General features: G+C 53.6%; 11 protein-coding genes across 11 annotated transcripts; 3 read left to right on the forward strand and 8 right to left on the reverse strand.

Moving 5' to 3' along the window:
• Positions 1-848: 848 nt before the first annotated feature.
• CLAFUR5_13341 (MFS transporter asaE) lies at positions 849-2545 on the reverse strand (the record flags this gene model as incomplete). The annotated part of the gene is made up of 2 exons (XM_047912489.1): positions 849-1792; positions 1849-2545. 2 exons carry the CDS (start codon positions 2543-2545, stop codon positions 849-851), a joined length of 1641 nt encoding a protein of 546 aa, XP_047767797.1.
• A 3424-nt stretch (positions 2546-5969) lies between these two features.
• CLAFUR5_13342 (uncharacterized protein) lies at positions 5970-7213 on the reverse strand (the record flags this gene model as incomplete). The annotated part of the gene is made up of 4 exons (XM_047912490.1): positions 5970-6092; positions 6226-6503; positions 6626-6750; positions 6834-7213. 4 exons carry the CDS (start codon positions 7211-7213, stop codon positions 5970-5972), a joined length of 906 nt encoding a protein of 301 aa, XP_047767800.1.
• Positions 7214-7660: 447 nt separating this feature from the next.
• CLAFUR5_13343 (Serine palmitoyltransferase 1) lies at positions 7661-9232 on the reverse strand (the record flags this gene model as incomplete). Its single annotated transcript, XM_047912491.1, has 1 exon — positions 7661-9232. The coding sequence occupies one exon, from the start codon at positions 9230-9232 to the stop codon at positions 7661-7663; it is 1572 nt and encodes a 523-aa protein (XP_047767799.1).
• Positions 9233-9912: 680 nt separating this feature from the next.
• CLAFUR5_13344 (uncharacterized protein) lies at positions 9913-10805 on the reverse strand (the record flags this gene model as incomplete). The annotated part of the gene is made up of 3 exons (XM_047912492.1): positions 9913-10010; positions 10067-10498; positions 10553-10805. The coding sequence occupies 3 exons, from the start codon at positions 10803-10805 to the stop codon at positions 9913-9915; spliced, it is 783 nt and encodes a 260-aa protein (XP_047767802.1).
• A 772-nt stretch (positions 10806-11577) lies between these two features.
• Positions 11578-12362, forward strand: CLAFUR5_13345 (uncharacterized protein; the record flags this gene model as incomplete). Its single annotated transcript, XM_047912493.1, has 2 exons — positions 11578-12269; positions 12323-12362. 2 exons carry the CDS (start codon positions 11578-11580, stop codon positions 12360-12362), a joined length of 732 nt encoding a protein of 243 aa, XP_047767801.1.
• A 162-nt stretch (positions 12363-12524) lies between these two features.
• Positions 12525-14403, forward strand: CLAFUR5_20351 (Isocyanide synthase-NRPS hybrid; the record flags this gene model as incomplete). The annotated part of the gene is made up of 4 exons (XM_059463187.1): positions 12525-13123; positions 13227-13746; positions 13808-13970; positions 14102-14403. The coding sequence occupies 4 exons, from the start codon at positions 12525-12527 to the stop codon at positions 14401-14403; spliced, it is 1584 nt and encodes a 527-aa protein (XP_059319162.1).
• A 1760-nt stretch (positions 14404-16163) lies between these two features.
• On the reverse strand, positions 16164-16952 carry CLAFUR5_13346 (uncharacterized protein; the record flags this gene model as incomplete). Its single annotated transcript, XM_047912494.1, has 1 exon — positions 16164-16952. The coding sequence occupies one exon, from the start codon at positions 16950-16952 to the stop codon at positions 16164-16166; it is 789 nt and encodes a 262-aa protein (XP_047767804.1).
• A 2940-nt stretch (positions 16953-19892) lies between these two features.
• Positions 19893-20705, reverse strand: CLAFUR5_13347 (uncharacterized protein; the record flags this gene model as incomplete). Its single annotated transcript, XM_047912495.1, has 1 exon — positions 19893-20705. One exon carries the CDS (start codon positions 20703-20705, stop codon positions 19893-19895), a length of 813 nt encoding a protein of 270 aa, XP_047767803.1.
• A 120-nt stretch (positions 20706-20825) lies between these two features.
• On the reverse strand, positions 20826-21068 carry CLAFUR5_13348 (uncharacterized protein; the record flags this gene model as incomplete). The annotated part of the gene is made up of 1 exon (XM_047912496.1): positions 20826-21068. The coding sequence occupies one exon, from the start codon at positions 21066-21068 to the stop codon at positions 20826-20828; it is 243 nt and encodes an 80-aa protein (XP_047768440.1).
• A 259-nt stretch (positions 21069-21327) lies between these two features.
• On the forward strand, positions 21328-23008 carry CLAFUR5_13349 (putative ubiquitin carboxyl-terminal hydrolase 8; the record flags this gene model as incomplete). The annotated part of the gene is made up of 2 exons (XM_047912497.1): positions 21328-21445; positions 21492-23008. 2 exons carry the CDS (start codon positions 21328-21330, stop codon positions 23006-23008), a joined length of 1635 nt encoding a protein of 544 aa, XP_047767805.1.
• An 870-nt stretch (positions 23009-23878) lies between these two features.
• CLAFUR5_13350 (uncharacterized protein) lies at positions 23879-25693 on the reverse strand (the record flags this gene model as incomplete). The annotated part of the gene is made up of 1 exon (XM_047912498.1): positions 23879-25693. The coding sequence occupies one exon, from the start codon at positions 25691-25693 to the stop codon at positions 23879-23881; it is 1815 nt and encodes a 604-aa protein (XP_047768216.1).
• Positions 25694-26355: the final 662 nt, after the last annotated feature.

Genomic DNA, 26355 nt, shown 5'->3' on the forward strand with positions numbered 1-26355 from the left:
GCTCGGCTCCTCCAGTGTCATCGACAGCAAACAGCGCAGCTCCTCAAAGAGGCTCGCAAACGAAAGTCCCGAATCCGAGGATCGCACTGCATGAGATCTACATCTTGGAACCCACCTCTTGGGATAAAGTGAGCGCAGAGCCATCAGATAAGTGAGCAAATCGCCGAAACCTTGCTGTTTCAAGTGGATTCCGAGCGGTCTCGCTGGCGGTGACGCCCGTGGAGCACGAGGGCTTGGGTGTAGGACAACGTGGTCGGGAGTGGTGCTCGGCGTTGACAGCGGGATGTAACGGTGGTGGCTATGCGACCTCTTAGCCGCGGGGGAGGTAACCCGTTCGTCTTTGGAGCCTGATCAGATGGTCTCGGCAGTATGTGACGTGCCCCACAAGCCGGTCTTGCGTATGCGTGATGGCCATGGTTGCACTACAGTGGTGGGAATGAGGTCTGTAACGCGCGGCCGCCGGAGTGAACCACAACGTCGGTGAATGAGGATCAAGTCAGAGGCGGAAGACAGTGGGGTGTGCAGTGTTGATATCGACCGTTCATTCCCTGATAGCTTACAAACTGTTGTGTAGTCACTGGAGAGTAGCGTCTCATCGATATCAAGTATCTCTATCGCCATGCCTCCATAAATGCTGCACTCATGTCATAACCCTCCGTATCCATGCCCTGAACAGCGTCCTGAACGCCATTGCGATGCGACTCCACTCCGGAAACCTGCGTCAAGTGGACGTAGGATGGGCCGTCTCTGATAACATCTTTCTATAACAATCCCGTCCCAAACGCCTCGCCAGAGAGCTTAGTACCAAATGCAGGAAACACAAATGCGTAGCAACGTGGTGAATGCGCTTAGACAGACGGACTGGCTTTCTCGTTCATGGCCAGGCGCTCGGCCTTCTTCGTCCTCTCTCGGCACCAGATGGCGGCACCCATGCATGCAGCACTGAGAGCCAGGCAGACGCCCGACCATAGTTGTACCGTGAGGTACGTCTTGTATTCCGTAATCAAGTGACCGGCAATGACTGGACCGGTCAAGGCTGAGATGGCAGCGCAAGAGTACATCATTCCAATCCACTGGCCGAGCTTCGACTGCCCGTTGGGTCCCAGAATGTAAGCGACAGATGCTGGAGGCATGCCAATGACGGTTCCGGAGAAGACACCGAAGAGGACGACGAAGGCCATCGCGGCGGGCAGTTTCTCTGCCGTGGTCCACAGACCGAGCACCAGAATCGCTGCAATGCTTGTCACCGTGACGTGGACGTTCAGTGCACCGACTTTGTCGGCCATGTATGCACCTCCAATGCGACCGATGGTAGAAGCGCCGTTCATCGCAGCCAACATCCACATCGTCTCAATCTGTCCACCGACTGGCTTCGCTGGCAGACCGTCATTTGCGCCCACGTTGACGTCCTGAACTTTGCCAAATCCAGCATCCTGTGCCCACTCCTCGAGGTTGAAGAATACAGCGTAGAAGCCGAAGAAGAGAACCGAGATCGATGCCACGAACCAAAGGTATGACTTGTTCTGCTTGAAGGCGTGTCTGTCCCAGAAGATATCGACAGTCCATTTCTCAGGCTTGCGGATCTGGTGAGCAGGGTTGGGAACCGCGATAACGATCGCAAGGGCGGAAGTTGCTGTGATGACTGCTGCCACGCACGCAGCAGCCCGTTGGAATCCAAGAGCATCGATGAGGTACTTTGTCATGACTGGGTATACAAGACCAGCGATACTGGCACCAGAAGCGACCGTGCCAATTGCGAGACTCTTCTTGGCCTTGAACCACGTTGCAACGACTAAACGCAGATGTTAGTCCCGGTGATCCGATATCGATAGACCGCGATGCACTTACCCTGCGAAGACGTGACGAAGAAACAAGCCATCCCCAAGCTGGTGAGGAATCCCTGTGTGAGCCAGATCAAGCCGTAATTGCCTGAGTTCTGCTCATCACCACTGGCTCCAGAAAGCCCGAAAGAGCCAGCTGCGACGAAGATTGTACCTGTGATGATGAGTTCTCGGCGATATCCAGCGTCCAGAAATCGTCCAGTGACTGCCGACAGAGCAAGCACACCAAATGATTGTGTCGAGCCGATCAGATTGAAAAGCAGTAGATCTCGTCCAGGTAGCAGGGTGCTCTTGTAGTACCTTGCATAGGTACCATATGTGTTGACAACGCCCCATGAGTTGAACATGAGAAGGAAGCCGCCTAGAAGGCAGAGCCACGGCCTCCATCCCGAAGGCCACTTTGGCTCCTGCGCTGCAGCGTTCGGGTTCGACGTCGAGAGAGAAGACAGTGCATCGTTGCGGCGTACTGGTCCATTGGGCGTCTCGATCTCCTTGTTGTACTTCGTGCCGCTGCTGGTCGACCGTGAGGGGAGAGCATTCGGGCCTCTGTTGTCGAATGAAACAGTACTGGGCCGTCGATCGATCTCTTCCAACTGATCGATACCTGCTTTGCTTGGAGCGCGAGAGAATGACTTCTCCGAGCTAGACTTCGAGTCGTCGAAGGAAGAGTTGCTTCTTTGCTGGCGTAGCGTCCTGTCGGCCATGATGTGAATTCGATGATGAGATTACCCCAGAAGTGGTGGGTCAGGACTCGGGAAGAGAAGTGATGTGCGGGTAGTGAATATGCCACAAACTTACGTGTGGGCCAGGAGGCAATTATACGAACCCAATACCAAGATTGGGGTATGGCAGCAGTACCGGCCGCCATTCACGATCGCCTTCTGTCAGAGCTGTGAGCACAAAGAGACCCACTAGGCGTGAAGCCTAACTACAACCCCCAGATAAGACCGGTAGCACTACTCCAGTGGTAGGCAGTACATAGATGGCCAGTGAACCCAGTTATTGCGCAGCTGGCACGCCTAGGCTTGACGGCCGGACTCCGTGCTAGCATCTGCCTGCGCACGCAGTGGGTCGCCAAGAGAGAAGTGAGACGTCGGCAGGAGCAAACAGTGCTGTGTCATGGTCGGGGAGGCTCACGAGCATGCTGGAGATGCTGATCGCCCCCAGCCAAGCGCTGCAACTGTCGAGGTGATGCGTTGAGCGCAAACCGAACGATTGCGTTCTTCCCCAAAGTTTCCATGTCTGTAACGGTGAACGTTGTGTGGCTTCACTGGGCGTGTGGGCGAGCACCTGCGTATGGCTCGTCAGTTCTTGCTTGCACACGGTGGTCATGGCAAACCGAGAGGTCGGGGTCTCAGAGTGGCCCCTCTGCTGGTACTGCCCCCCCCCCTCACATCCAGGACTCTAATCGCCGTGAGCGCTGGTGCTAAAAGGCCTGAGTAGCTTCGGTAGCTTCTCTAGCCTCAATTCCACGCCCAGCCTTGTGGACGAGCGGTCGACACGTTGAGATCGGTGGACTGTCTGTGCGATGGTGATACATGAAGTTTGAAAGGACAGGGAGCGGGCTGGGCTCCTGGGCGGAGTCTTGGCGGGCGCGCTTGCACTGCCAGGGCTCTCCCGCGGTTCGGGCTGCTCCTGCAAGCCGAACGCCCGTCCTGCAGGTGCCGCGACGCCTCCCTGTGGCCATCGAAAATGAATGCGCGACGTGCCCGATCAGGGCCATGGAATACGCAGCGTTGGTGTCGACGGCGGAGACCCACCCCCGGGGGTACGACGACACTGGCATCGCACGTGGGTGTCCTGTGCACCAATTTCCAGCCCGCCACCACCGTGTCGCCGTCCGGAGAGCGAGTGCATCGTTGCGTCGGCACATTGGAGTGTCGTCTGCACTGAGTTCCCAAGCTTTCTTTCCCTGACAATCATCCGACGCCTCGATCCTGATCGCTGCGGACGAGTCCGGTGCGGCATCCCACACGTCTTGTGCAAGCCACCGCCGCTGCAGGCACTTCCAAGACCTGGGCGTGCCTCATGATGCAGGGAGGATGCGGCGGAGTGCAATCCTGCCCAGTCCGCGTTATCTACGCTTTCGACTACTCTGGCCTGTGTCACCCTAATCAGGCAGAAGAACACTGCTGAGTTTGGGCAGACTCGAAGCTCGACACCACGTTGCACGTTGATGTGATCACATCTGGCAGGCCGATGATCGTCCTTCTCGGCGCTGCGAATCGTGCCACATTGGCTGGAGCACGTCAACCACCAGCAATAGTCTCTCGGATGGTGGAGGACCCATTGCCAACCTCGCCGAGCCTGAACTCGTGTTCCCAAGTTGCAGAAGCTATTGAGGAGCCGTCTTGCGTCGAAGACAAGTCATTATCCGCCTGCCTAACCGCCGGCTGGCCGCCGAGTACGAGGTGTTGCCCCAGGACGATACGTACTCTGTTCGAAACGGCCGGTTGATGCGGTTTCAAGTCGTCTTCAGATCCATCGCATGTGGCAGCCACACCTTCCTCGAGCATGGTCCTCAAGTGTTCCTGTGCATCCACCCTGAACGGCCAGATAAGCTTGCTTTTGCGGCATGCACAGATCCACCACGGCCAACAGCCAAGATGGCACATTCTGCAACTCTCCATCAGGGACGACGTCATCCGGAATGTATGCTTCGATGCTCGATCATCGAGAGGGCTGTAAGCTCGAGGTCTCCTCTATGTGGCTGACTTCGGTGAGTTTCGACCAGCCTCTGACGGCACACAGCTACGTAGAGAGGCGCCTGTCAGGTGGCGACGACTTTTTGTGCCTAGATGTCAGAAGACAGACTTGTAACCAGACGTTCGACAAAGTGTGTCCCCCTCCGGCGTGGCCGATGGCCGTTGAGATCGTGGGTCGATAACAAAGAAGAGCTGAAACATGGCGTTGACAACTCAAGATCGAAACTGCGAAAGAGAGTCCATCTGCGTACTGCCAGAACGGCATGGCATACTGCTTTATGTTCAGAGAAGCAGCCTCGTTTAGTATAGGCTCCGATTCGTCTCTACACGAGCAAAACGACCTCGCGCGAACATCGCTCCGAAACCGAGGTTGCACAACATTATGATCAGGTGAGAAGTGGTATGTCACCACAACTCCTTCGGCAAGTGAGCATGCGATCTTTTGTACAACGATTGACCACCTCAGCTTCGCCAATGTACACAGGAAGCCATCTGACAGTGAGCGGATATAGTGCTATACACCGGTACGGAGTTAGGGATGCCTCCAAGGCTTCCCAGCAAGTTCGCACGTTATAGCTTCATTGGGTAAGCACGGCGTATGCTGTGATTCTTATACCAGCATTCGACTCATAGAACCCATCTGCGCCACTGGTAAGTACGTACGGAAACCTCAAGAGTCTACAGACTCCAACTCACTCACCACGCCGAGTCACATGCCCACTATCAATGGCACCACAACAACCAACACGAAAAACTCACCACACTCGCATGAATCCACGACCATGAAACACCTCCTCGGGCGAAATAGGAACATCCCACATCAACCAACATACCAAGAACCTGCACCGCAGATCTCCTGTCCTTTGTGCAGCTCGTGCATGTTGCAGCTCGCTGAGCAATAGCCGCGTGCCGATCATTCATACTCGCCTACTACCTTTGACGCGGCTCTGCATGTATGTGCTGGGAATGTGACCTCTTGGCAAGCTTATAGGTAACAGCATTCTAGCAATTCCGTTCTTGCATGAGGATGGGTAAAGTGTGTCGTGGCTTTACGCGTGTTGGGCATGGAGGCAGCGGCGGCGGGTGGGTACAGGTGGTCATGGTGATGGCATCGAGGCTTGACTGTGGAGGTGATGGTGGATACTGATGTTTTGTGATGAGAACATGAGAAGTCCTGAACGTACGCGAAGAGCAAAGCCACGGGGTATGCCTTGCAGATGTCGTGGCCATTGATGCTGGCCTCGCCATGCAGCGTGTACTTCTCTCAACAACCAGCTTCTACCAGATGGCGCCGGACGCTGAGACCCCGATTCCTCAATACACGACCTCGTTGTCCCCCGGCCACTCAAGTTCTGTGGAGCAGCGTTGCAATGCAACAAGCTCGGACGATAACTCAAGCAGCGTAACTCCAGCGCCATGAAACTCAGATCCAGTTGTCTGGCCTGGCGGAGTCCTCCTCTGATACCAGCTCAGCATCTCTTTCTGCAATTTCTGTAGCTGTAATCTGCACGACTTTTCCCAGCTTCACAGCACGCTCGGTGAGAGTCTACAAGAGGAGTCAGCTGTAGCTCAAGGCCAAATGTAATATATGCGGATGGAAGGCCGAGGCACTTCGCCAACCATATATGTCTTCGAAAATCTACACTTTCTTCAGGTGTATAATATCCCCCGGTACGTACCTTCACCAAGCGTGCCCTGATGGCCTCGGCCAATTCACGGAGCTCACTCTTCGTCCCGTATTTGTTGAAGTGATCGCTGTAAAGGCAGCCAATCTCGAGTACGATGGCCTTGACATTGGGCAACTCCACGAGCTCGTTGAACTTCTCATAATGGAACTGATCAGCATGTATGGGTTCCGTATTGTCGAGATGAAGTCGCACGTTCCTCAGGCTGGGCATCAGCTCTTTGACCTTTTCAAAGAATTTCGAGAAATTATCGGCATAATTCATTTGGTCGCCTGTGAGCGCAGAAATGTCAGTGAGGCACCATCAGAATTGAGTCATTAGCTCAATGGTCGCGGGCACATCGAATCGGGGCGCGCAGATCTGTGTGGGTGACAGCCTGTCTTCAGTCACGTACCAGTCAGGCAATCGGTACGACAAACATCGCCCGTGAAGACAGCGTTGTGAGTTGCTCGTAGACGCTTTGCCTGCCAATCTTCTTGCACCTCCCAAATATCGCCACCCTTGGGGCCGCCGTAGGGGCTATACGCAGGTAGCACAAAGCGGACTCAGCGTATTGATGTAGCAGGGTCGAGGTCTCTACATAGGTGACCCTGTTCAGATACCGTACCCCCTTCGATAGATCCCGATCCGCGCAGTCGCAGCAGGTTCTGTCGCTTATGTGTCCATTGAGGCCATATTGCTCGAAAGCCCGAGTACAGCAATGAACATGCTTGGCCCTCTCACGGTCATTCGGGCCGCTGAAAAGGTGGTGATAGATATGCAGCCTCAGCTCAGGTGGTAAGCCCATGAAGGATGCCCTCGGAGCCGTGTTGCTGTTGGCGTCAATTGTACCTGAACCTGATCCCGAGTGGACTGACATAGTCTGACCAGGTAGACTCGGTGGTGGTATAGTGGTAAAGCTGGGGCTCGCAGCGATTGCAGTAGTACTGGTCCTGTCATCTTCCGTGTAGGAGAGAATGCCCTCGATGTTGCTGTCCGACATTGCTGATAACTGGTGGCGGCGGAGTCTGAGTGCAATATCTCGAGCGAGTAGCGTTTCGTAATGGCGCTTGTTGAAGTGGTGTTGTTGGTGGCAATCGCAGCACTATTGGTAGTGTCGAGTGGCGCTGAAAGGGTGGTGCTGAATGTGAGGTTGCTGACCTGTGTCGAATAGTGTTTGTCCACGCACGAGGAAAGCTGCAAATGAAAGATCAAGTGAGCTGAAATCAAGCTAGTGGTCAATGCTCGCGCACAAGCCTGTGGGCACCAGGGACGAGGAAGGGACAACTCACCCCTGTCCTGCTCCAGAGCACCGCAAGACATTTGCACAAGTTCGCTATTATCTACAATGCATTATACATACGCTCCGATCTGTACCGTTGCCGCCGACCAGCGACCGTCCTGAACGCCATGCCACTCAAATTCATCTGAAGATGTCCTTGGACTTCGCTCACGCATTGCGTCCAGTCTGCCACTTCTTGCCCTTCATCACAGATGTAATGGCATGACGTATCACAATACCAGCCTTCTCCGTCTCCTTCCTGCTCAACGCGCCAGTCACACAGACCTTCAGCGCTGGGAAAGGCTGCCACTCCTTGTCCAGCTCTCGAGGTTGTGTGCCAAGCGCGGGTGGCATCGACTTCAGTCTCGTGATTAGTACACCGTTCGCGAGGCACTCGTCGACGCAGTCTTGCAGGAGGAACTCCTGATCTGCTCTCGATAGCACACGATCCTTCACGTGCTGCTCCTTGAGCGTCAGAAGCATTACCGGGTTCTCTGGTGCGCTCATGCATCGTATCCAGTCGCTTCGAGGGTCGAGCTGTGCTCGCATCGCCGCGATATTCTCGCGCAGATTCTTGATGATGTTCGGGTCTTCCTGCAGCAAAGTGACGGTTTCAGAAGCGGTCGTCGCAAGAAGTGCTGGTAGTGCTGCCGAGAAAGTGTATGCAGACGCGGAAAGTCTCTGGTGCTCCACAATCTCTGTCGTGCCCGCGCAGAAGCCGCCTCCGGAGCTCATTGCACCAGCCAGACCACCAATGATCATGTCCACGTTCAGCGGGTCCACATTCTGCTGTTCTGTCACACCCTTGCCTGTTCGTCCGAGCACGCCATACGACCATGTCTCGTCCAGAATGACGCGAAACTTGTACTTGTCTTTCAGCTCGATGATCTTGGGTAGATTGACCATATCACCGACATTCTCGAACAGTCCTTCTGTTACGATGAATCTTCTCGTCAATGCCTTGCCGCTGCCCTCCTTGACCACTTTTGCCAACACACGTTCCAAATCTTCCATGTCGTTATGCTCATACCACCGCACCGTGCTTCTGCTGATTTGCAGGCCTTTTCGGATCGGGAAGTTGACTGCCTTGTCTGCCACGATGATGTCTCCTCTCTTGCTGAACGCCGGAATCACAGAAGAAATGGTGGAGAATGACTGCGCATAGATAATTGCAGCGTCCACGCCAAGATGCGCCGCGATATCTGCCTCTGACTTCATGTGCACATCTTGGGTGCCATAGAAACCAGGAGGTGAACATGGTCCCACTCCGTAGGTGCGAACCGTCGCTACGGCCTTGGTCGTCAGCTCGGGGTTGTTTGCGAAGCCATAATGGTTGTACGAAGCCAGGTTTGTGACAGTCTTGCCGTTCTGTAGACGTGCCTTTGCCGCAGCCGGACCGACTATGACAGGTAGCTTCTCATTCTGCAGCTTCTCCCACTCACTCTCCTCGCTGGCTAAAGGCTCCGGCGTCCAGTCCTCAACCAGCTCATCGATCTCATCCTCGCTGAGAGGCACATTCTTCGTCTTCTTGGTGCTGTATGTAGGCGCAAGAAGGTACCGCACTGCGAAGATGAAGAGAAACAGCTCCACTGCTGATCGCACGGGGTCGTTCTGGTAGGAGGAACGGATGTAGCGGATCACGATCGAAGAGCCAGGTATGCTCTGGAAGGATGTCGTGAGGGTATCTATGAAGGCGACTGCGCTCGGAGGCAGTTCTGCGCCAATGGTAGTCGTGTTCATCGTGAGGAGGCGCGCATGCGACGCTTGAGAGTGTTTGCAGGGTGTTTCGGGTGTATCGGTATCGCAAGGAGTCGTTTTCTGGTAAGTTCGTCTCGCGCGTCTATCGTCGCCGTCGCATCGTCATCAGTGGCCGGTTTGTGATGGGCACAGTGCTCGCAGGAGGTCGATATGGGCGCGGCTCCTTCCCATGTTTGATGACAAGGATGTCGGTGGCCCTGCAGTAGCGTCTGACTAAGCGATAAAGCTAAAGTCGCGTGCCTTCAAGTTGACGCGCGAGAAACCCCTTCGCTTGGTTCTCACCTCGACATGCACGCAGTACTAGTCTCCCGATGTCAGACACCACGGCATTTCGCAAGAACAATGATCTTGCCATACGCCGCAACAATCATGCTCGGCACATACGATCTTCGGTCTATCGTACAGACAGGCTTCAACGTCAGCGTGAATGATGACGACAGGCGATCAACAGCACATCCGCTTGATTGTCTTCAAGCCAAGCCATGAAGCGTTTCGAAGCCATGCAGTGTATAAAATCTATTTGCCGAATGTGAGAAGCAACGGCGGCATGAGACGAATCCGCCACACCAGCAGGACGCCACGCGAGATGCAAATTCTTGTGGTCTGAAGCACGAAGCTCTGGTATATCGACTGCATCCAGAGAATCCCTTTCTCTGCGGACATCAATCCTCCTCGTCGCCGGCATGCACGATGGCCTCCACGAAATCGTGGCCAATATCGAACCTGATGCCTTCCGGGCTGTGGAAATTTTGCTTATCATCTGACGCTTCACGTCAGTACGTGATCGAAGGCGCTCCCACTCAACCGGAGACTTACACCAATCTTGACCTGCTTCCGGATGCGGCCCAACGAGTCCTACCCAGCCTTTACCGAAACTGCTGAGCGATGCAGCCACATCTTGGGTGCTCGAGTATCGGCCTAATACCTTCGCTGTCGACCTTTTGTGCAATTCGATCACAGCCCCATCCTGGAAATACAGCCAGCGCTTCGGATCAGTATGGCCTTGCTCTGGCCCTGTTGAGAATGTCCAGTCGACTTGAATGATGGCTTCTCGCTCGTCAGGAACCTGGGCACCCGGCTCATCGCATTCTGCATCGGTGTCGTCCTTCTTATCCAGCAGATCGAATCCAGGTGAGTGCCCAGCCAGATATGCGCCCAAGCAGAAGCCCATGTATCGCCCGCCTTGCTCCACGAAATTACGGATGTTCGCTTTGTAGCCTTTCATGTGCTTCCAAGCATCGTCCATATCTGACCACACTCATCAGCAGCGTTCAGTTCGAAAAGTGACATGCCCAATGTTACCTCCCCCACCTGGGTGTGCATAGATATCGACATTACTCAATGCCTCTGCCGTAAGCTTGGTCTCCTCGTCTGGTCCAGCGAACGTGACCTCGATTTTAAATGGCGACGACTCGAGGAGATCTGCAACAGACTCTGGACACCTGTAAGAAGAAGCGGGTCCGCGGTATACCAATGCTTTGAGAGGGCGGTTATGCAAGGAAGGCATTACAACATGCTCTAGGCTCAACACTAAGGTAAGAATCCATTGTAACATCGTGAAGGAACAACCACGTATAAGGAAGGTCGATCATTCGCCGCGGACGACGCCAATGCGCGGCAGGATGCATAGCTGGTGATCATAAGCTGGCTATAAGGGCTCCTTACCTCCGAATAGGCAATCCAATGGCTCTGTCGTACAGCAGCAAGCTTTTCTCACTGACTTTGCTGAAAGCCAGAACGTTGCTGTTGCAAAGGCAACTTTCGACTCACGCGGCCGCGAACATGGTCATGTGACCTGTAACACTGAGTCTCGTCGTAAAGCAGCACTGCCACCGCACTGACCAGCTACACTGCAGAGAGACTTTCGGTCATGGAAAAACATTCCTGCGAGATTTGGTCGTCATCAGTGAAAGATGATTCGTCATGAGCTTCAACAAGCAACCCAAGCTAACGACAAGGATCCCACGGCGGCTGAGATACCACCAGGATCACTTCCTCTGCCCAGAGATTGTACGACTTCACACTATCGACCATTTCACCACTCAGGCGGTGACTTGACGAGGTCACCTTGATGCAGATGCTGGAGTACATCATGACCCTGATGTCTTTGGCTCTTGAAGAGTTGCAAGGACCCCGTACAGCGAAACGGTTTCGCACGGCTTAAAAATGACGATACCAGTTGTGAGAGTGCGGGCGAAACATTCGAAAACGCGCACTGGATGTCGAACATGCCGGTCCGTTAAAGAACGTAATCCAGCAGAAGTCGGGTCATCTGGGCTGATGTGAGGCAGGCAGCGTCACGTCAAACGTGATGAAGGACGACCATCATGCAAAGCTTGCAGTCGAGCAGGCAAAGTTTGTGCTGGCTACGATCATGTGCCTCGGTCGATGCAGAGCCTGGGACCAAGAAGACTCGAACCACTACTGCCAAGGCTTCCTTTCACGCCGACTGTCAACCTCCGCGATCACGAGAGCATCTCGCTGGACTTCTTTCGCTTGTTCACCATCAATTACCACAAAAGACCTGGTGGCAGCATATAATCCTGGATCTGAGTAAGAAGGAGCCGGTCTTGGCGCATGCGGCCACGGCTTTAGGCTCAATGCATCGTGCCATAGCTCCTCCAGGCGACTGCAAGGAGCTAAGCGTCAATACAGACCAACGCCAGATTGCTACAGATCAGTACACCAAAGCCGTGGCTTTGATGCGACGATACATCGATGAGTGCTTTCGGGGCGATCGCGTCCTCAGTCAAGATCAGCTCGTAGTGGTACTGTTGGCATGCCTGCTATTCTTCTGCTTCGAAGCGTACGTCGGTCACGATGAGCAGGCTTCCCTTCACCTACGCACTGGCTCGCGGGTACTGTACGAGCAACGGCGAGATCTTGAGGCAGCGCAGACGAGAGACGCAGGAGATCGCGTGATTACAACAAGAGCCCATATGCGAAGCTATCTGGACGCATTGACCTATACATTCGTTCTGCTGGACAACGACCTCAATATGGTAGACGAAGAGGAGCGGTATGTATGACTCATGGATGATGATGAGGTGCACTGACCAACCTTCATGATAGATACCTGACCACGATTTGCCTGGATAAGATGCCTTCATAACTTCTGTCATTCCAAGTCGCTCAGATCCACCTCGATCATCTGGGTCAAAGAGCCAACGATGTATATCGACTGCTTCTCACGAGCTGCGAGACGTATCTTGAGTCACATCAAGAGCTGTGTGAAGGCTTGGACGAGGACACGAGCGAGTTCCACCTCGGCTTCATGTCTAGACTGTTCCCTCTCGACGCTGACGATGAGTTCTGGCACGAGCATAACGTCCTGCGCCAAGACATACGTGAATGGCTCTCTGCTTTCGCGACCGTACCAGTCAATGAAGAAAATCGCAGCGAGCATCTTCTGGTGCAGATATACTTCTTCTGCCTCTGGTACCGCACCGAGACTTGGCGGGATGGAACCGAGACCCTTGCCGATCGGTTCGATGAAGAGTTCAGCCATATCACAGATCTGGCAGAACAGTGTATCGCCATGCACAGCGGCACGACACAATACCTGTCCCCGCAAGGCGAGGCAAGCAATCAAGTCGCAACAGTGTTCAGCACACCACCGCTCTTCAGCTTCGGCACAGGCTTCGTTACCGCGTTGATGCTCATTGCGATCAAGTGTCGCATTTCCTCAGTCCGCAGGCGATGTGTCGCAGTCATTCGCGCAATCAATCTACAAGGGTTCTTCGACAGTGCGTTCATCGCTGCATATCTGGACGCGATCATCAAACTGGAAGAGCAGCGAATTCGAGATGCTACTGGGAACATTGACTCTGCGAAATCGTTCGAAAGTGCAGAAGTGCCAGAGACTGCACGCCTGTTCGAGCCGATGATGCTTCCTGGGCGCCATGCTGAGGACACGGACTATCCATCAAAAGAAACCATGTCTATCAGCAGCACAACTCGCTCCGCCACTCCACAGGCTCACATCTAACCCGAAGCACTTCCCCTTCACCAAGACATTCGCCAACAGCAAAGACGACCCCATCCTAGTCCTTCACTCATCCGGCACGACTGGCGCACCAAAGCCGATCACATACACCAACGCCTGGATTGCCGTCCAAGATCTCGTCTGGCCAGACGTGGACGGTCAACCAAGCGGCAACATGACCTTCAACGAGTCCTTCAACGGCGGTTTCACTTACTCCAAATTCCCAGAACCTCACTACGGCGGCGTCCTCTACACAACTCTCCGCCCTCTCTTCACAGAGTCTGCAGCGAGTGTCCTCGGTCCTCCAGGCGCGGAATTCATCGATCCTGCTGTTCTAACACTCTCCATCATCAAGGCAAAGCAACTCAAAACTCTAGCCGCCGTGCCTCTCCTACTCGAGAAGATTGCCCAACTCCCCGGGGATATGGACGCACTCCCTGCCCTTGACTCCGTAACATTCGCAGGCGGTCCCCTACGAACCCAGCTCGGCAATGACCTCGTGCGCAAAAGCGTAACCCTCACCTCAAACTACGGCTCAACAGAATTCGGATCTTGCCCTACCGTCCTCCCAGACGTCGAAGATTGGCAATGGACCCATTTCCCCCCCTGACTTCCACGCTTTGCTCCAACCTATCGGCGACGGCGCAGGCACACATGAACTCGTCTTCCCCGATTCTGGCCGCGAGGTGAATCTCAAGCGAGCGTCATTCCACAGCCTTGGCGTGAAGGAATTCCGTACGAAGGATCTCTCCATCCGCCACCCGGAGAAGACGTGGTTGTGGAAATGCCACGGTCGCACGGAACGATGTTGTCGTCCTCGCGCACGCTGGGAAATTAAACCCCATCCCGATCGAGAAACGCCATAGCGAGCGTGGACGGTGTGACGGGCGTGCTAGTCGCGGGGGCGAACCGATGGTCTGCTTGTGTGCTTGTCGCGGTTAGCGAAGGGTGGGAGGGCAATGAGGGTGTGGTGGAGAGGGTGAAGGGGAAGTTGGAAGAGGCTAATGAGGTTTTGAGGGAGGATACGAGGATTCCGGCGGAGATGGTTGCGGTGGTGAAGGAGGGGGCGCTGGTGAGGGGGATGAAGGGGCAAGCTGTGAGGAGGGGCAGTGTTGAGGGGAATGGGGTGGTTATTGGAGGGTTGTATGAGGGGAGAGGTGGGAGGTGAATGTTCTTAGCCCATGAGCCTGGCTTCGGGGATGTCTGTGCTGCTAGCCAACAGTGGTCGATGCAGAATCAGTCAGTTATGGACGAGCAGAAATGGCCTGAACCCTTGAATGTGTGTGTTTAGGCAGTATCCAAATCTCTGCTTCCGCCATCTAAAACGAACTACGAAATCCAACTCTTCCGCAACAAGCCAATAACTCCCACCCAACGTCCCAATCAAAAACACAGCAGTCACGATCCCCACTCCAGCCCTATCAGCCGTGGTGATAATACTCATCGGCTGACTCCCATCATTATCACCTCCCGTCCCCGCCGTCGGATCCCCTTTACTAGTCCCTCCATTCCCCTCCGACACAGGCCCCGACACCTCCTGAATCATCGTCGCCTGAATCACCTCCAACGCACACATCTGCTCTCCAACCCCATAACTTCTATCCCACGTGGTATTCGCCAGCGCCAGCGTCGCAGTCGCAACATGTTGGAAGGATCGCATCCTGGTATGGGTGGTTGAGTGACAAGTGCTGTCTCCCAGATCTACCCAAGCATGAACGATCGACGGCTCAATCTACGAAACGCGACCGAGCGAGAGTGCGGAGAGGGACGCCTGGGTGTGATTATGGAAGAGACATGGCAGGCAGATCCAGCAGCCGCTGGGGACGAGATGCGGTTGCGCGCGTCGTGGGTCGACATCCTCGATCGTTCCTGCGTGGCCAGTGGAGCAGGCATTCGTAATCGGAGGCATTCGGTGAATCTCCTCGGAGCTAAGCCTTCTCATCGGTCGGTAAGGCCTGCACGCTTTGTATCTTATCGCTCTTCCGGTGTGATGCCAGCATGTCCGGCGAGTGCTTGGTGTGCTTGATTGTGGGTGGCAGTCGTCATGCGCGTACGCAGAGACCAAAATGTGATTGCTGCTTTCTGCAAATAGCCTTGTGCAGATTCATATCCGTCCTCTTGCGCGCACATTGCATGCAACTTCTCTTTTTCGTCTTCCCGTTGCTACGACCGCTGCGAAAGACCTCCGGACCGTTTCTCTTCCACATGTTGATGTCGGATTCGCGGTGTAGGCTCGCAATGCCATGTCGTCTTCGGGCGAGCTCGCGGTCAGGAAAGAGGAGGATCGCGCAATGACTGTTCCTTGGTGCATAACGAAACCTGGGTATCAGCACCCAAAACGAGCTGCAACCTGCTCGAACAGTAAGAAAATACATCATGCCTACCTCTCTCCCGCGAACGGACTGGGCGGGCAGCCAACTTGTCGCGCGTCAGCTGCGTCGCTCTTATATCTCTGGCATGACAGCGGTCTTCACAACACGAAAGCTAGGAAGAGGAAATGCCATGAGGTGAACAGAAGAATGCCAGTTAAGCCTTCTTCTCACATAATATCGTGAGATCAAGACTGCTCCATGCCACGCTACCGAAACCTTGTTTTCCCATGCCGCCCTTGAGACTTTCTCCTTCAGCCTCATCGCCAGACCTCCCTCCAAAAGCCAATTTCTTCGCGACATTCAGTCTGATACGTGGAGGACGACATCAACTTTCTGCCCTGATATTGTCTACATGCCCCGTGGCTTTTCTGCTGTGTGGCTTCATCGCGGTGCGTTGTACATTTCCCGCAAACATGGAGGTGGTAAGCGGCATGAAGGACCATAGCGAATGCAAGTAAGACCGGAGCACATGTCGTGATATAATGAGAGGAGAAATGCAGAAAAGATGCAGTACGACAGGAGCCTCTTCATCCATCGACGTACCTCATCAACGCTTCTATCTCGACTCAATCATGATCTCTTCCACCACGACCTTACCTTGCCGCCTCGCAGCCTCCCTCGGCAACGCACCCTCCAACGCCCTCCTGATCTGCTCCCACCTCCGGAGGCATTGCCCTCGGCACCTCGGTCGATACGGCGCAATCCTGACCACCAACTTCTCCACCTGATACAGTCTACCAATAGCACGCCTTACCCTTCCACTGCGCTCGGAAGGCTCCAGCATACGATAACTTGCACCGATAGTCAGGTCAACCAACCTTGGTAGGGAGACTGCCAGCTTACACGCCAAAAACGCTTGCTGCTCCTCTTCATCACCCATCACGGAATCGGTCTGGACGTACATACGCGTGATGCAGCTAAGTCTGGACGGGGTGAGAGCGTGCATACGCTGGAAATCAAGGGCAGTTGTCTGGATGTGGTTGTTTGCGTAGAAGATACCAGTCGCTTCAGCGTAGATCTGGTGACAGGTTCTCAAGAGGGCGAGGAGGGAGGGTCCGAGGAGTTGTACTGGGTTAGGGCGTGTGTCTGGCACCTTTGGGCGTAAGGCGGGACGCCGTGCAGCAATGCGGTTTCTAAGCTGATATGCTGGTGGTGTAAGTTTTGGTCCAGGAAAGTCGACCTTGATGCGCTTGATGTCGGCATCTTCCTGATGAAAGAGGCGGATCCTGTCGTCGCTAGAGCCAGTGTTGATGGTGAGTACAAGCTCCCATATCATTGTTCGTAGTTCTGCTGGGAGTTCCAGAATATGGCAGCGAGCTTGAGTCTGAGGTGTTGTGGTGTTCATGACTTTGTCTCGTGGTACTTGGTGTCTGTGGTCAGAGTTTCATGTATCTATAATCGGGCAAGATGGGCAGCTAGCTCAGTATCATTCATCCACGGAAGTAGCAAACCTGTTTGACCTTGCTAGATCTTGGCAGAATCTGCTCTGAATTTCGTGCGGTTGCCGCGCCAGATGATAGCCCAGTCAGCACCTGCGCCCTTATTTTCGCCCTCCTGGAACTATGCTGCCAAATCAAAATCGCAGCATCAAGAATCCTCTCCTCCCTGAACAGTCTCTGAGTCCCCACCTCAGGCTCAGAGATGCGCTTGCGACGCCCACCTCGTTCGTCAATGTGCTGGGCCAATTACAGCTGGCATCGATCACGCTGCTGACTGTTGAGATCGGTTCTCTCGAGGTTACTTCGGGCGAAGAATGTGAGTACGTAGTACAAGCCTGTCAGGCTGTATCTAGGCCGTCAAGCTTTCGTAAGCTTACGCTCGAAACACATGCTAAGATGCTGCGAATGAGGCCTTTTTGGATCCAGCTGTTGGTGAATCTCCATCAGGTCGAGCCTTTGCGGTTGTCTCACCAGGAGGCCTGTGTTGGTCGGAGTAAGACTCTCATTAGGCGTTGAAGGTGCATTGCCTAAGAAGGATGCGAAGCGGCAAGCGATGGCGGTCGAAGTGGCAGGCTTTCGATGTGTACAAGCTGTATGGATCCGGCACTGTATGTTGCAGGACACCAAGCAGGTTACTTGTGTCGAATGGCAAGGGCATGCCTTGAAGTTGCCTTCGGCCGAGAGATACTGCATGTCATGTCCGGCAAAGTTGAATCATGTCTGAGCAGAGGATGACGAAATGAAAGATGCAGGAAGCTTGCAGCTTAACACCTCAGCATCCATTGCAGGAAGTCGGATCTGTTGTTGCTAGAGGGCGATGCTCGCGGCTAGCTGGAGAGCGTCTCCGCTGTTGAGTGCGATAAGAGGCTGCATGGATGTGTACATTGTCCGAGGTTCGATTCATGCAAAGATCCTCGCCGAGTCAGCGACGAGCACCATGAATCTAGCATTTCGACCTTCCTAGCAAGCCACGATCCGAGGTCAAGGTACAGTGCTATCGGCTTCAGATGGTGCAGATTGTCTTGACAGCTTCCACAGCTTATTAATGACGCTTGAAGGACGTCTCCTCAGTTCGAGTGCTATTGCCATGGTAGTACAGCCTGCGGCTCGAAGTTCAGTCAGACGGTGCACCTCATCTGAAGTCCAGTGTCTCTTCGCATGGTTGGGATCAATCGGCGAGACAAGTTGCTCGTACTCCCAGTCCATGATCCACCGCTCAACGTTTACCTGGTGCCTCTCCATCAATCTTGCGATCTCGCTTGGTCTTTTTTTCTGCGACACCAGAGCCTTAAATTGAGCGAAGTCTGCTGCATCCAGTGTTCCAAGGTTCTTTCTCGGATTCTTTCCCGAGGAAGGTACAACCGTATGATAGCGAGATACTACGGACCCCCGAGACCTTCCCAACGCTTTTGCGATCTCAGCGAACGGTAGCCTCTGATCGTGCCTCATCTCCACAATACGCCGATCATCTTCTGGAGCGAATTTCGCGCCAGTATTGCCAAAAATCGTATTATCTGCGTGTTCTTGGTGAAGATATCGCCAACGGCCCGCGAGAGTCGCGATACTTCTGCCGGGGAATTGGGTTGTCATGTCCGTCCATGAAAGACCTCGAGACCGTTCGGCAAGAAGGCGTGCATCTTCTTCTGGGCTGAAAGCTTTTCGATTTTGAGTGGGAAGGTTGACCACTTGGCCTGTTTCGTTGAGATAATAGCGGCATCGCATGCGGACAGCTGCCGTGGTCCTGCCCGGAAGCAATGACGCGATCTGTTCGGTTGTCTTGCCTTCATTTCGTGACCGGATCACGATGGCATCCTCAGCTTCAGTCCATAGAGACCTTTGTTTCCGTGGCGTCTCGTCCTTGGAGGTAACATAGCCTGCGTTCCATATCGTGCCAGTCTTGCCCTTGCAGGTGCTTAGGACAGTGGAAGTATGATTGCTGAGGCGACGCCGGCTGGTACTCAGGATACATGTACTCATCGACCGCTGTCTCCGCCGATGACGGAGTGTCGATTCGAGCGAGAAGGATCACTGAAGACTGGAACAAGAAGACAGAATGTGCTAATGCGAATGTGGGAGGAAAGTAAAGGATGTGAGATACCTAGGTAGGGACGTGTCGCGATACCACGTTTGGGGTTCGCGCTTGCCAAACTGGGACAGCTCGCGCGGGCTAGGCCGCTCAGGCAAGAGATCAGGCGCCAAACACATCACTCCCATTCTATGCAACATCACCATGAGACTGCATCGGCCTCTATGCAGAGGTGGTCGTCTCTCAACTACCTGCACATCTCTTGCTCCCTTCCCATACAACGCTTGTGCCGAAATGCTCCCAAAACCGCCTCATGCCGCAAGCCTCCTTCGAGGATCTTCTTGATCTGCATGACCCATTTAAAGATTGCCTCAGAAACGGACCATGTCCCGACTTAACACGCTCAACCCTCACAGCCCCACCCTCAGCCCGCGCAGCTTTGACCATAGCCTTCTGTACTGCAGGCGGTTGCGCTACATCATTCTCGCACAGCAAATACGCAATCGGGGCGTATCGCCAAGCTCCATAGAAGTCGTGGAATTTTGGCCATGCATGGGTTGGATTTGTGAAGTTCAGTACTCTGCTTCGGCATCTGGGAGATCGCACAAGAACCGTCCGTTTGACCGCCATGATATCTGCGGTGTGCTCTGGTGTTCGTAGCTGCTATTGCGAGGGTCAGAACATGTGCCCCATGAAGGCAGCTGGATCAAGCCATATCACGTCATGGTAAATCCTTCCGACGTAGCAGCACAAGCAAGTTTGGGGAGCCAGCGTTTCTAGCTTGTAGCCACATACTGCTCGGTCCTTCCATCAGGGCCCATCATGTCACATCAGCTGGTAGTGCCGACTTTGACAGAAACTCCTCCAAGCTCTTAGCTCGTTCTCGCCTGGCAGATCGAGGCCACTCGTGAATAGATCGCTTTCCATCCCAACCACTAATGACCTCAACATGCTCAAGACGATTCTTCCACGGTCCGAACTTGATCGAGAAGTCGACATCATGATTGACCACAAAACATTGCAGTACCTTCAACCCAATAGGTAAGATCTCTGGCAGTGTAGGGTTTGCGAGTGATCGCATGCAGACGTTGATGCGTTCCACTGCATCACGTTGAGCGGAGGTAAGGACCTTGTCCAAGAAGAAGTTCAGCGCCATTCGATCTTGGAAGGCGAAGGTGTTGCTCGTGTAAGGTAGTTTGGCGGTCTCCTTGTAGATGAGCTTGCAGGTTTGCAAGAGAGCTAGATCATACTTTGTAGAGATGTGCTTGGCTTTGATTCCGTCAGGCGGCTTTCCAAATTGCTCAATCATTGTCGCTCGATACTCAAAGTAGTGGATGCATGGGAAGGGACAGGAGCACTCCTTCGATGGCATGCACATAAAGTCTCGCCACTGGAAGTCGTTGAGGACACTATTGCAAGCTTTGCGGTCGACATAGTGGCTCTTCAGTATGTCGCCATCGTGCGATCGAGACAACTTGAGAAAGCCTCGTCCATCGTATGTCTCCCCGAGGTCCGGCTCAGAGAGCTTGCTCATGCGGTATGCTTCGTCCCAGGCCCGATCGCAGAGACAGATAGCATGTAAGACTTTGATGGATCTGCCTTCGTCAAGAGGGAAGCCACCTGATTCGCCCATCTGACGCTTCCAGATGCCGATGTGGATGGTCTTGCCGCAGAGCACGTATTCGTAGATTTGAGCTCTGAGCTCGGCGGGGAGGCGTAGAAGTGGCGACTCGAGATTGCTTGATAAGACTTCCTATGACTTCCGAGGCAGCTCCTTGTCCACGTTTCTCGTCGGATCTTCGTGGTCATCATCATTCTCTCTAGGTTCGTAAACGTATTGCCATGCGGTCTCGGGTGCTATCGTGCTGTTATTGATATCAGCGACGCGCTTGATACGGTCTTTGTCTGCCGTGATATCAGCCATCTTGAAAGGAGGCTGGCCAGTCTTCGGCGAGAACACAGCACACACGTAGCCTAGATGACATATGATGGTCATGGTGAAGAAGAAAGATGGTGTTCAATGTCAGTCTGCATGATGATGTGGTTTGCAGGACGATCGACATGGGCGACAGGGGTGGCGTTAAGCTTCACTTCCCCGGATTTGACCAAGCTATTTTGGTGCAACAGGAACCAGGGTCTGTTCGCGAGTCGCGACCGCGGCGGTGGTGATCTCCGAATTGACATCGAAGTCGCGTGGTGTACAATGTGCTGGAAGATGCGAGCTGGAGTTTCATTGACACAGTAGTGAGGCCAGGATGGCGTCCACAGCGACGTCGGCGACGACAGACACGCCGCCGAAGCTGCTGAAGAAGGCGGGCACAACAGATACCAACAAGATACCCTCAACACCCATGCACACCACATTTGGCTGCAGTGAGTATAGATACCTCTGTGAAAGATGACTTACTTACGATATCAGCACATATCAAAGGACTCCTCGAACAAGCACGAAAGCAAGCGATCGACCAATACACAAAAGCGATCCGAGTAGTCAAGAACGAAGACAACTTTGCCGATAGATACTACAAGAACGCAGACGGCCCATCATGTACGATTCGAGTGACATATTTATGTCTGCAATGTCCGAGAGTGAGCGCGACTAGGGAGAGACATTCTAAGGGACATGGCTTCTCGGTAGAGTCAACAAACGGCTTCATCTACTGCCACGAGTGCGAGGACTTCATCTACGATCCGACCTTTGAGGAGATACGAGACACAAAGAGCAAGAAGCGGAAACAGTCGGATTCACTGTCAGAAAGTGATCGTAAACTGGTTGCGAGCAATACCACAGCTACACCATGTGCGGCAACGGGGTTGAGAGGATTCTATAACATGGGCCAGACGTGCTTCATGTCGGTGATACTACAGTCGCTCATACACAACCCTCTGATACGGGCGTGGTATCTCTGCGAAGGCCACAAATCGAGCGAGTGCGAGCGCGACTGCTGCACGTCGTGTTCCCTGGACGACATCTTCACCGACTTCTTTGGCTCAGAAAAGCATGAAGGATACGGAGCGGTACATATGCTGCAAGCTTGCTGGAAAGGAGGCGGAAGTCTGGCAGGGTACAGTCAACAAGATGCACACGAGTTTCTGGGCTTTATACTGGACAGTCTACATGAGGCGATTACCGATAGCGATGAGAAAGAGGATGGGAATGACACACAAAAGAAGACTGAGAGCTGTGACTGCATCATACACCAGACATTCAGTGGTCTCATGAGGAGCACGGTTACTTGCTCGGAGTGCAAGAACACGAATACCACATCAGAGCCCTTCATGGATCTGAGTCTGGATATCAAGACTACTGGCTTCGTCACCAAGAAGAAGAAGCTGGCGCTTACAAATGCGGTACAGACTATAAAGGAGGCCATACCGATGGATTTGCGAGAGTGTCTGGATCGATTCACCAGCACCGAGACTCTGACGAGCGAGAACTACACCTGCCGGAAATGCAATGCGCCAAAGGAAGCGAAGAAGAAGCTGTCCCTGACACAACTACCGCCTGTCCTACCAATACACCTCAAGCGCTTTGCCCATAGCAAGACGAAAGCCGAGAGCAACAAAGTCAACACCACAATCCGCTTTCCCTTCTCGCTCGACATGTCGCCCTGGCTCTCCAAAGAAACCAAAGCTCCTACAACAAACGGCCACCATCCCGAAAAGAACGACGACAGCGATGACGGCGACACCATAGACGTCAAACCTGCCGCCAAGAAGGACAAGAAGGAAGACTCCGAGCCGCAGAAACCCATCTTCGAGCTGTCATCTGTGGTTGTGCACAAGGGGAAAATTGACAATGGGCATTACATCTCGTATTCGAGGCAGGGGAACGAGTGGTTCAGGTTTGATGATGAGAAGGTTGTGCAGGTGGAAGAGAGGGAGGTGTTGCAGGCTGAGGCGTATATGCTGTTCTATGTCATTGCGGAGTTTTGAAGGGACGGCGAGGCGTTGTGGGTCACAGTACCAATACCCGTGCTGGGAGTACGGACGGGGAGCTCTACATAGCTATGGGTGGGTAGCATATTTGGCGCTAGGGTGGCATGGGAGATACCATTGGAATTGAGCCCAGCTTCATTGATACTGAAATTGAAGAGCAGGACAGCGAAGTTTCTTCCTTTGCTCCATCATGACTGTGCACCGTTGCCAAGTGAAGTGAGGCGAAGGGGACATATGAGATCAAACATCCTCGAGCTTGTTCGAGATGTCAGTCAAATCTCACGTATGCTGCCGAGATGTGTCAAGACTATCAAGGGATGACTTTATGGTGACGAGCTCGGCTCGATCAAGATGGGGCCTGCCGTTCGACATCGCTCTCCCGCCAAAGACTGATATGGCCGCCATTTCTCTGGAGGGAGCAGGAATTTTCGCTTTTGCTATCAAGAAGGCGTGGAAGCGCGAGATTTACAGATTAGCGATTCAGCTTAGCTAGGAAAGGTGCTATGATAGTGTGTGATGCAACCCACGGTGACTCATGAACAGCAGCAGGAGGAGGATGAGCCCGATCTTGTGGATGCCGTCGGTAGCTGTGATGGGGAGGTGGTGTGTCATTTGATCGAGCTTGCGAATGGACGAGGTTCGAAAAGGCTGGGGAAAGTAAACGCCTTGACGGTGGATGGTTTGCAATGCCAAAAGGATTATATTAAGTACATTACGTATCATATTGGTAGCTCCATACACCAAGCTATGCTAGTATATGTTCAAACTCTGCAGTATTGTCCCAATCTGTCAACTTGAACATCATTTGTTCTCAGACGGTCATGACCCCAGCGCTCGATGATCTCTCGCTTCCTTTTTGCCCAGGTTTTACGCTGACGTCGAGGCAGGGCCCATCCAGACGAGAAGAGTTCCCGTCCCGTACATTGAAGAAGAGATCACGTGTGCCTTTGGTGCCTGTACACCACTGCTCTGAGCTGCTTCAGCTGGTAGGGAAGGTGCCGAAGTGGCTTGAGGCAGAGCGGAGGTCGAGAGTGCAGTTTGCTGACTCGTGCTCAAGCTTGAAGTTGTCGGCTCTGGAAGCAGGGTGAAGAAGGTCGATTCAGCATCTTCTGTTGATTCTGGACGTATGGATGCTGGTGTGAGGGTACTGACGCTGACGCTCACGACCGTGACTGTGTGGTCTGCCCTCGTAGAGTTTTGAGAAGCAACACTGGGAGAGGAGGTAGAAGATGCCTTCGCCTGGGCTTTCTCCTGATGGGCAGTTGCAGTATCTGGGTCTTCTGCTGAAGTCGGTTGTGTATCTGTTGGCTTGCTTGGTTTGATCGAAGAGGTCATGTTGTGGTAGTGCGTGCCAAGGACTTTCGACTGTATGGGTACCGGAGCGTTGCCGTCCTTGGTAGATGTCTCTGCGATATGGCTGCTGCCCTGTACAGTCCTGGTGATGACTTCTGTGACAGTGTCTTTGGAGCACTGCGTAACGGCGGCTGGCTTCTTGATCACACTCGCTAGCATGGTCCGGGTGATGGTGACAGTAGAGGCTGTCATCGCTTTCCTGTTCTTGACGTCTGCCTCCAACGCGTCGTAAAGTTGCCAACCTCTTTTGATGAGCCGCTGAGTTGTGTCAAGAAGGTCTTCATAGTATTCCTTGTGGGAATCTTCCCAAAAGCTTATGACGACCTGTGCGTTAGCCATGCGGCGGTCGGTATGCGAGCCGTCGCGTTTGGCCACATTCGCTTCGTGCAAGTGAGGTGAGTTGATATCGCTCGAGTTGGATCCAGCAATGCTGCTAAAAGCGAAGGAAGACACGCCCTGTGGCTCAACAACACTACGAGTCTGCCTTTGGGGATAGTCGACGCCGAGCTTCGTCTCTTGTAGGGTCATGAGCTGGTCCAGTGTGTCCTTGATCCTGATCATGCTGTCTCTCAAGTTTTCTTGGCAATCCTGAAACTGGCCCCACTTGGCATCGGCTTGCCCTTCACAACTACTTCCGAATTGACTTGCGCGTCGATCAAGTCTCCTCTCACTAAATCTCTCGCTCTGGGGAACGGCGCCAGTGCTAGCATGCGACGTTCCGTTGTACTGGGATACATTGCTTGCAGTAGTGTCACGCGCGTGCATGGCTTGGCCAGCACTCGGCGTATGTCCCGCAGCGAGACCCTCCTTGAGAATCCTCTCTTCGGTCTTTTTCAGCTGGTCTAGAACAATCTTTTCCTTGCCCAGAATGATAGCCCGTCGGTTCTTACACTTTTCAAGGTACGTTTGAATTTCCCCAAGTTCTTTGTTGGCTCCAGATTCACACTTGCCCAATGCGCTCGATACGTCCCGTCGTACATGCTCCGCAGTATCATGTGCTTCTTTACCGGGTCCGGGCAGCTGTTGACACAGTAATGCGTCATACGTCAAATCGTATGTGCCGTCTCGGATGTTATCGATGAGGATCTGTGTCACACGAACGTGCGTCCTCCGTTGTGCGTTGGAGCTTCGGCATACGACCAGCTCTGCGCAGTGCCGTGTTGTAGGCATGCCCGTGTAATTTCCTCGATGGGAGGAATTGTTCGCAGTGCCATCTGTCAGTGTGGGCTGCGGCTCGAGTGGATCAGCAGTCGTCGAACTCGCTATCGTGGGTTCTGGTTTGCTTTTCGGGTTGGCATCACGCCGACGTCCAGGGAAAAGCTCGTGCATCATATCGCACTTATCTGCAAGGTAGCCGCATTGTTGTGGCCACAAGTCGACGATTCTCCTTGCATCTTCGATGGTTCTAATAGCATCTCTGTTCTACTCTCATCAACACATCAGAGCGAGGGGTAGATTCAAGTTCTGCTGACAAGACTGAATCCAAGGACATGATGTCTGTGTATCGACCTACATGTACATGACTTGAGGTGCTATGCTCTAGCCTGAGGGGAGGTGTCCGAGGGCGCCCGTTATACATTGCTGCTAGGGCACACTTGTCACCTAGTGCTGATTGCTAGCCCAGTACAAGCAAAGGATGAATCCGTGGCAAGCCTGAGCGGTGGGCGGCCATGTTTTCCCACGCACGCTGCGAGCAATGTCCAGCTCGTATGAAGTTGCGGCAATGAACTGTTGGTCCGTGCTCTGCGGTACGACTTGGTCTTGTAACACCCTCGTTGTATCGATGAGCAGTAGAAGTCCAGTCGTGGGTCGTCGACTGGACGAAGCTATTCTATTCTAGTCCCGCAACGTGAAAGGCATGAAGGTGGAGTTCGGTCCGCTCGGAACCAAGATGCGGATATTCTACTCCCGAGTCCTCTCTCAAGTTTCGCCCAGCTCCAACAACGACACCCCCTCGTCTGATGTGGGACACAGATGCCGCAAGGACGTCG

Source organism: Fulvia fulva, chromosome 11 (genome assembly GCF_020509005.1).
Source record: "Fulvia fulva chromosome 11, complete sequence".
In the NCBI taxonomy this organism is placed as follows: domain Eukaryota; kingdom Fungi; phylum Ascomycota; class Dothideomycetes; order Mycosphaerellales; family Mycosphaerellaceae; genus Fulvia; species Fulvia fulva.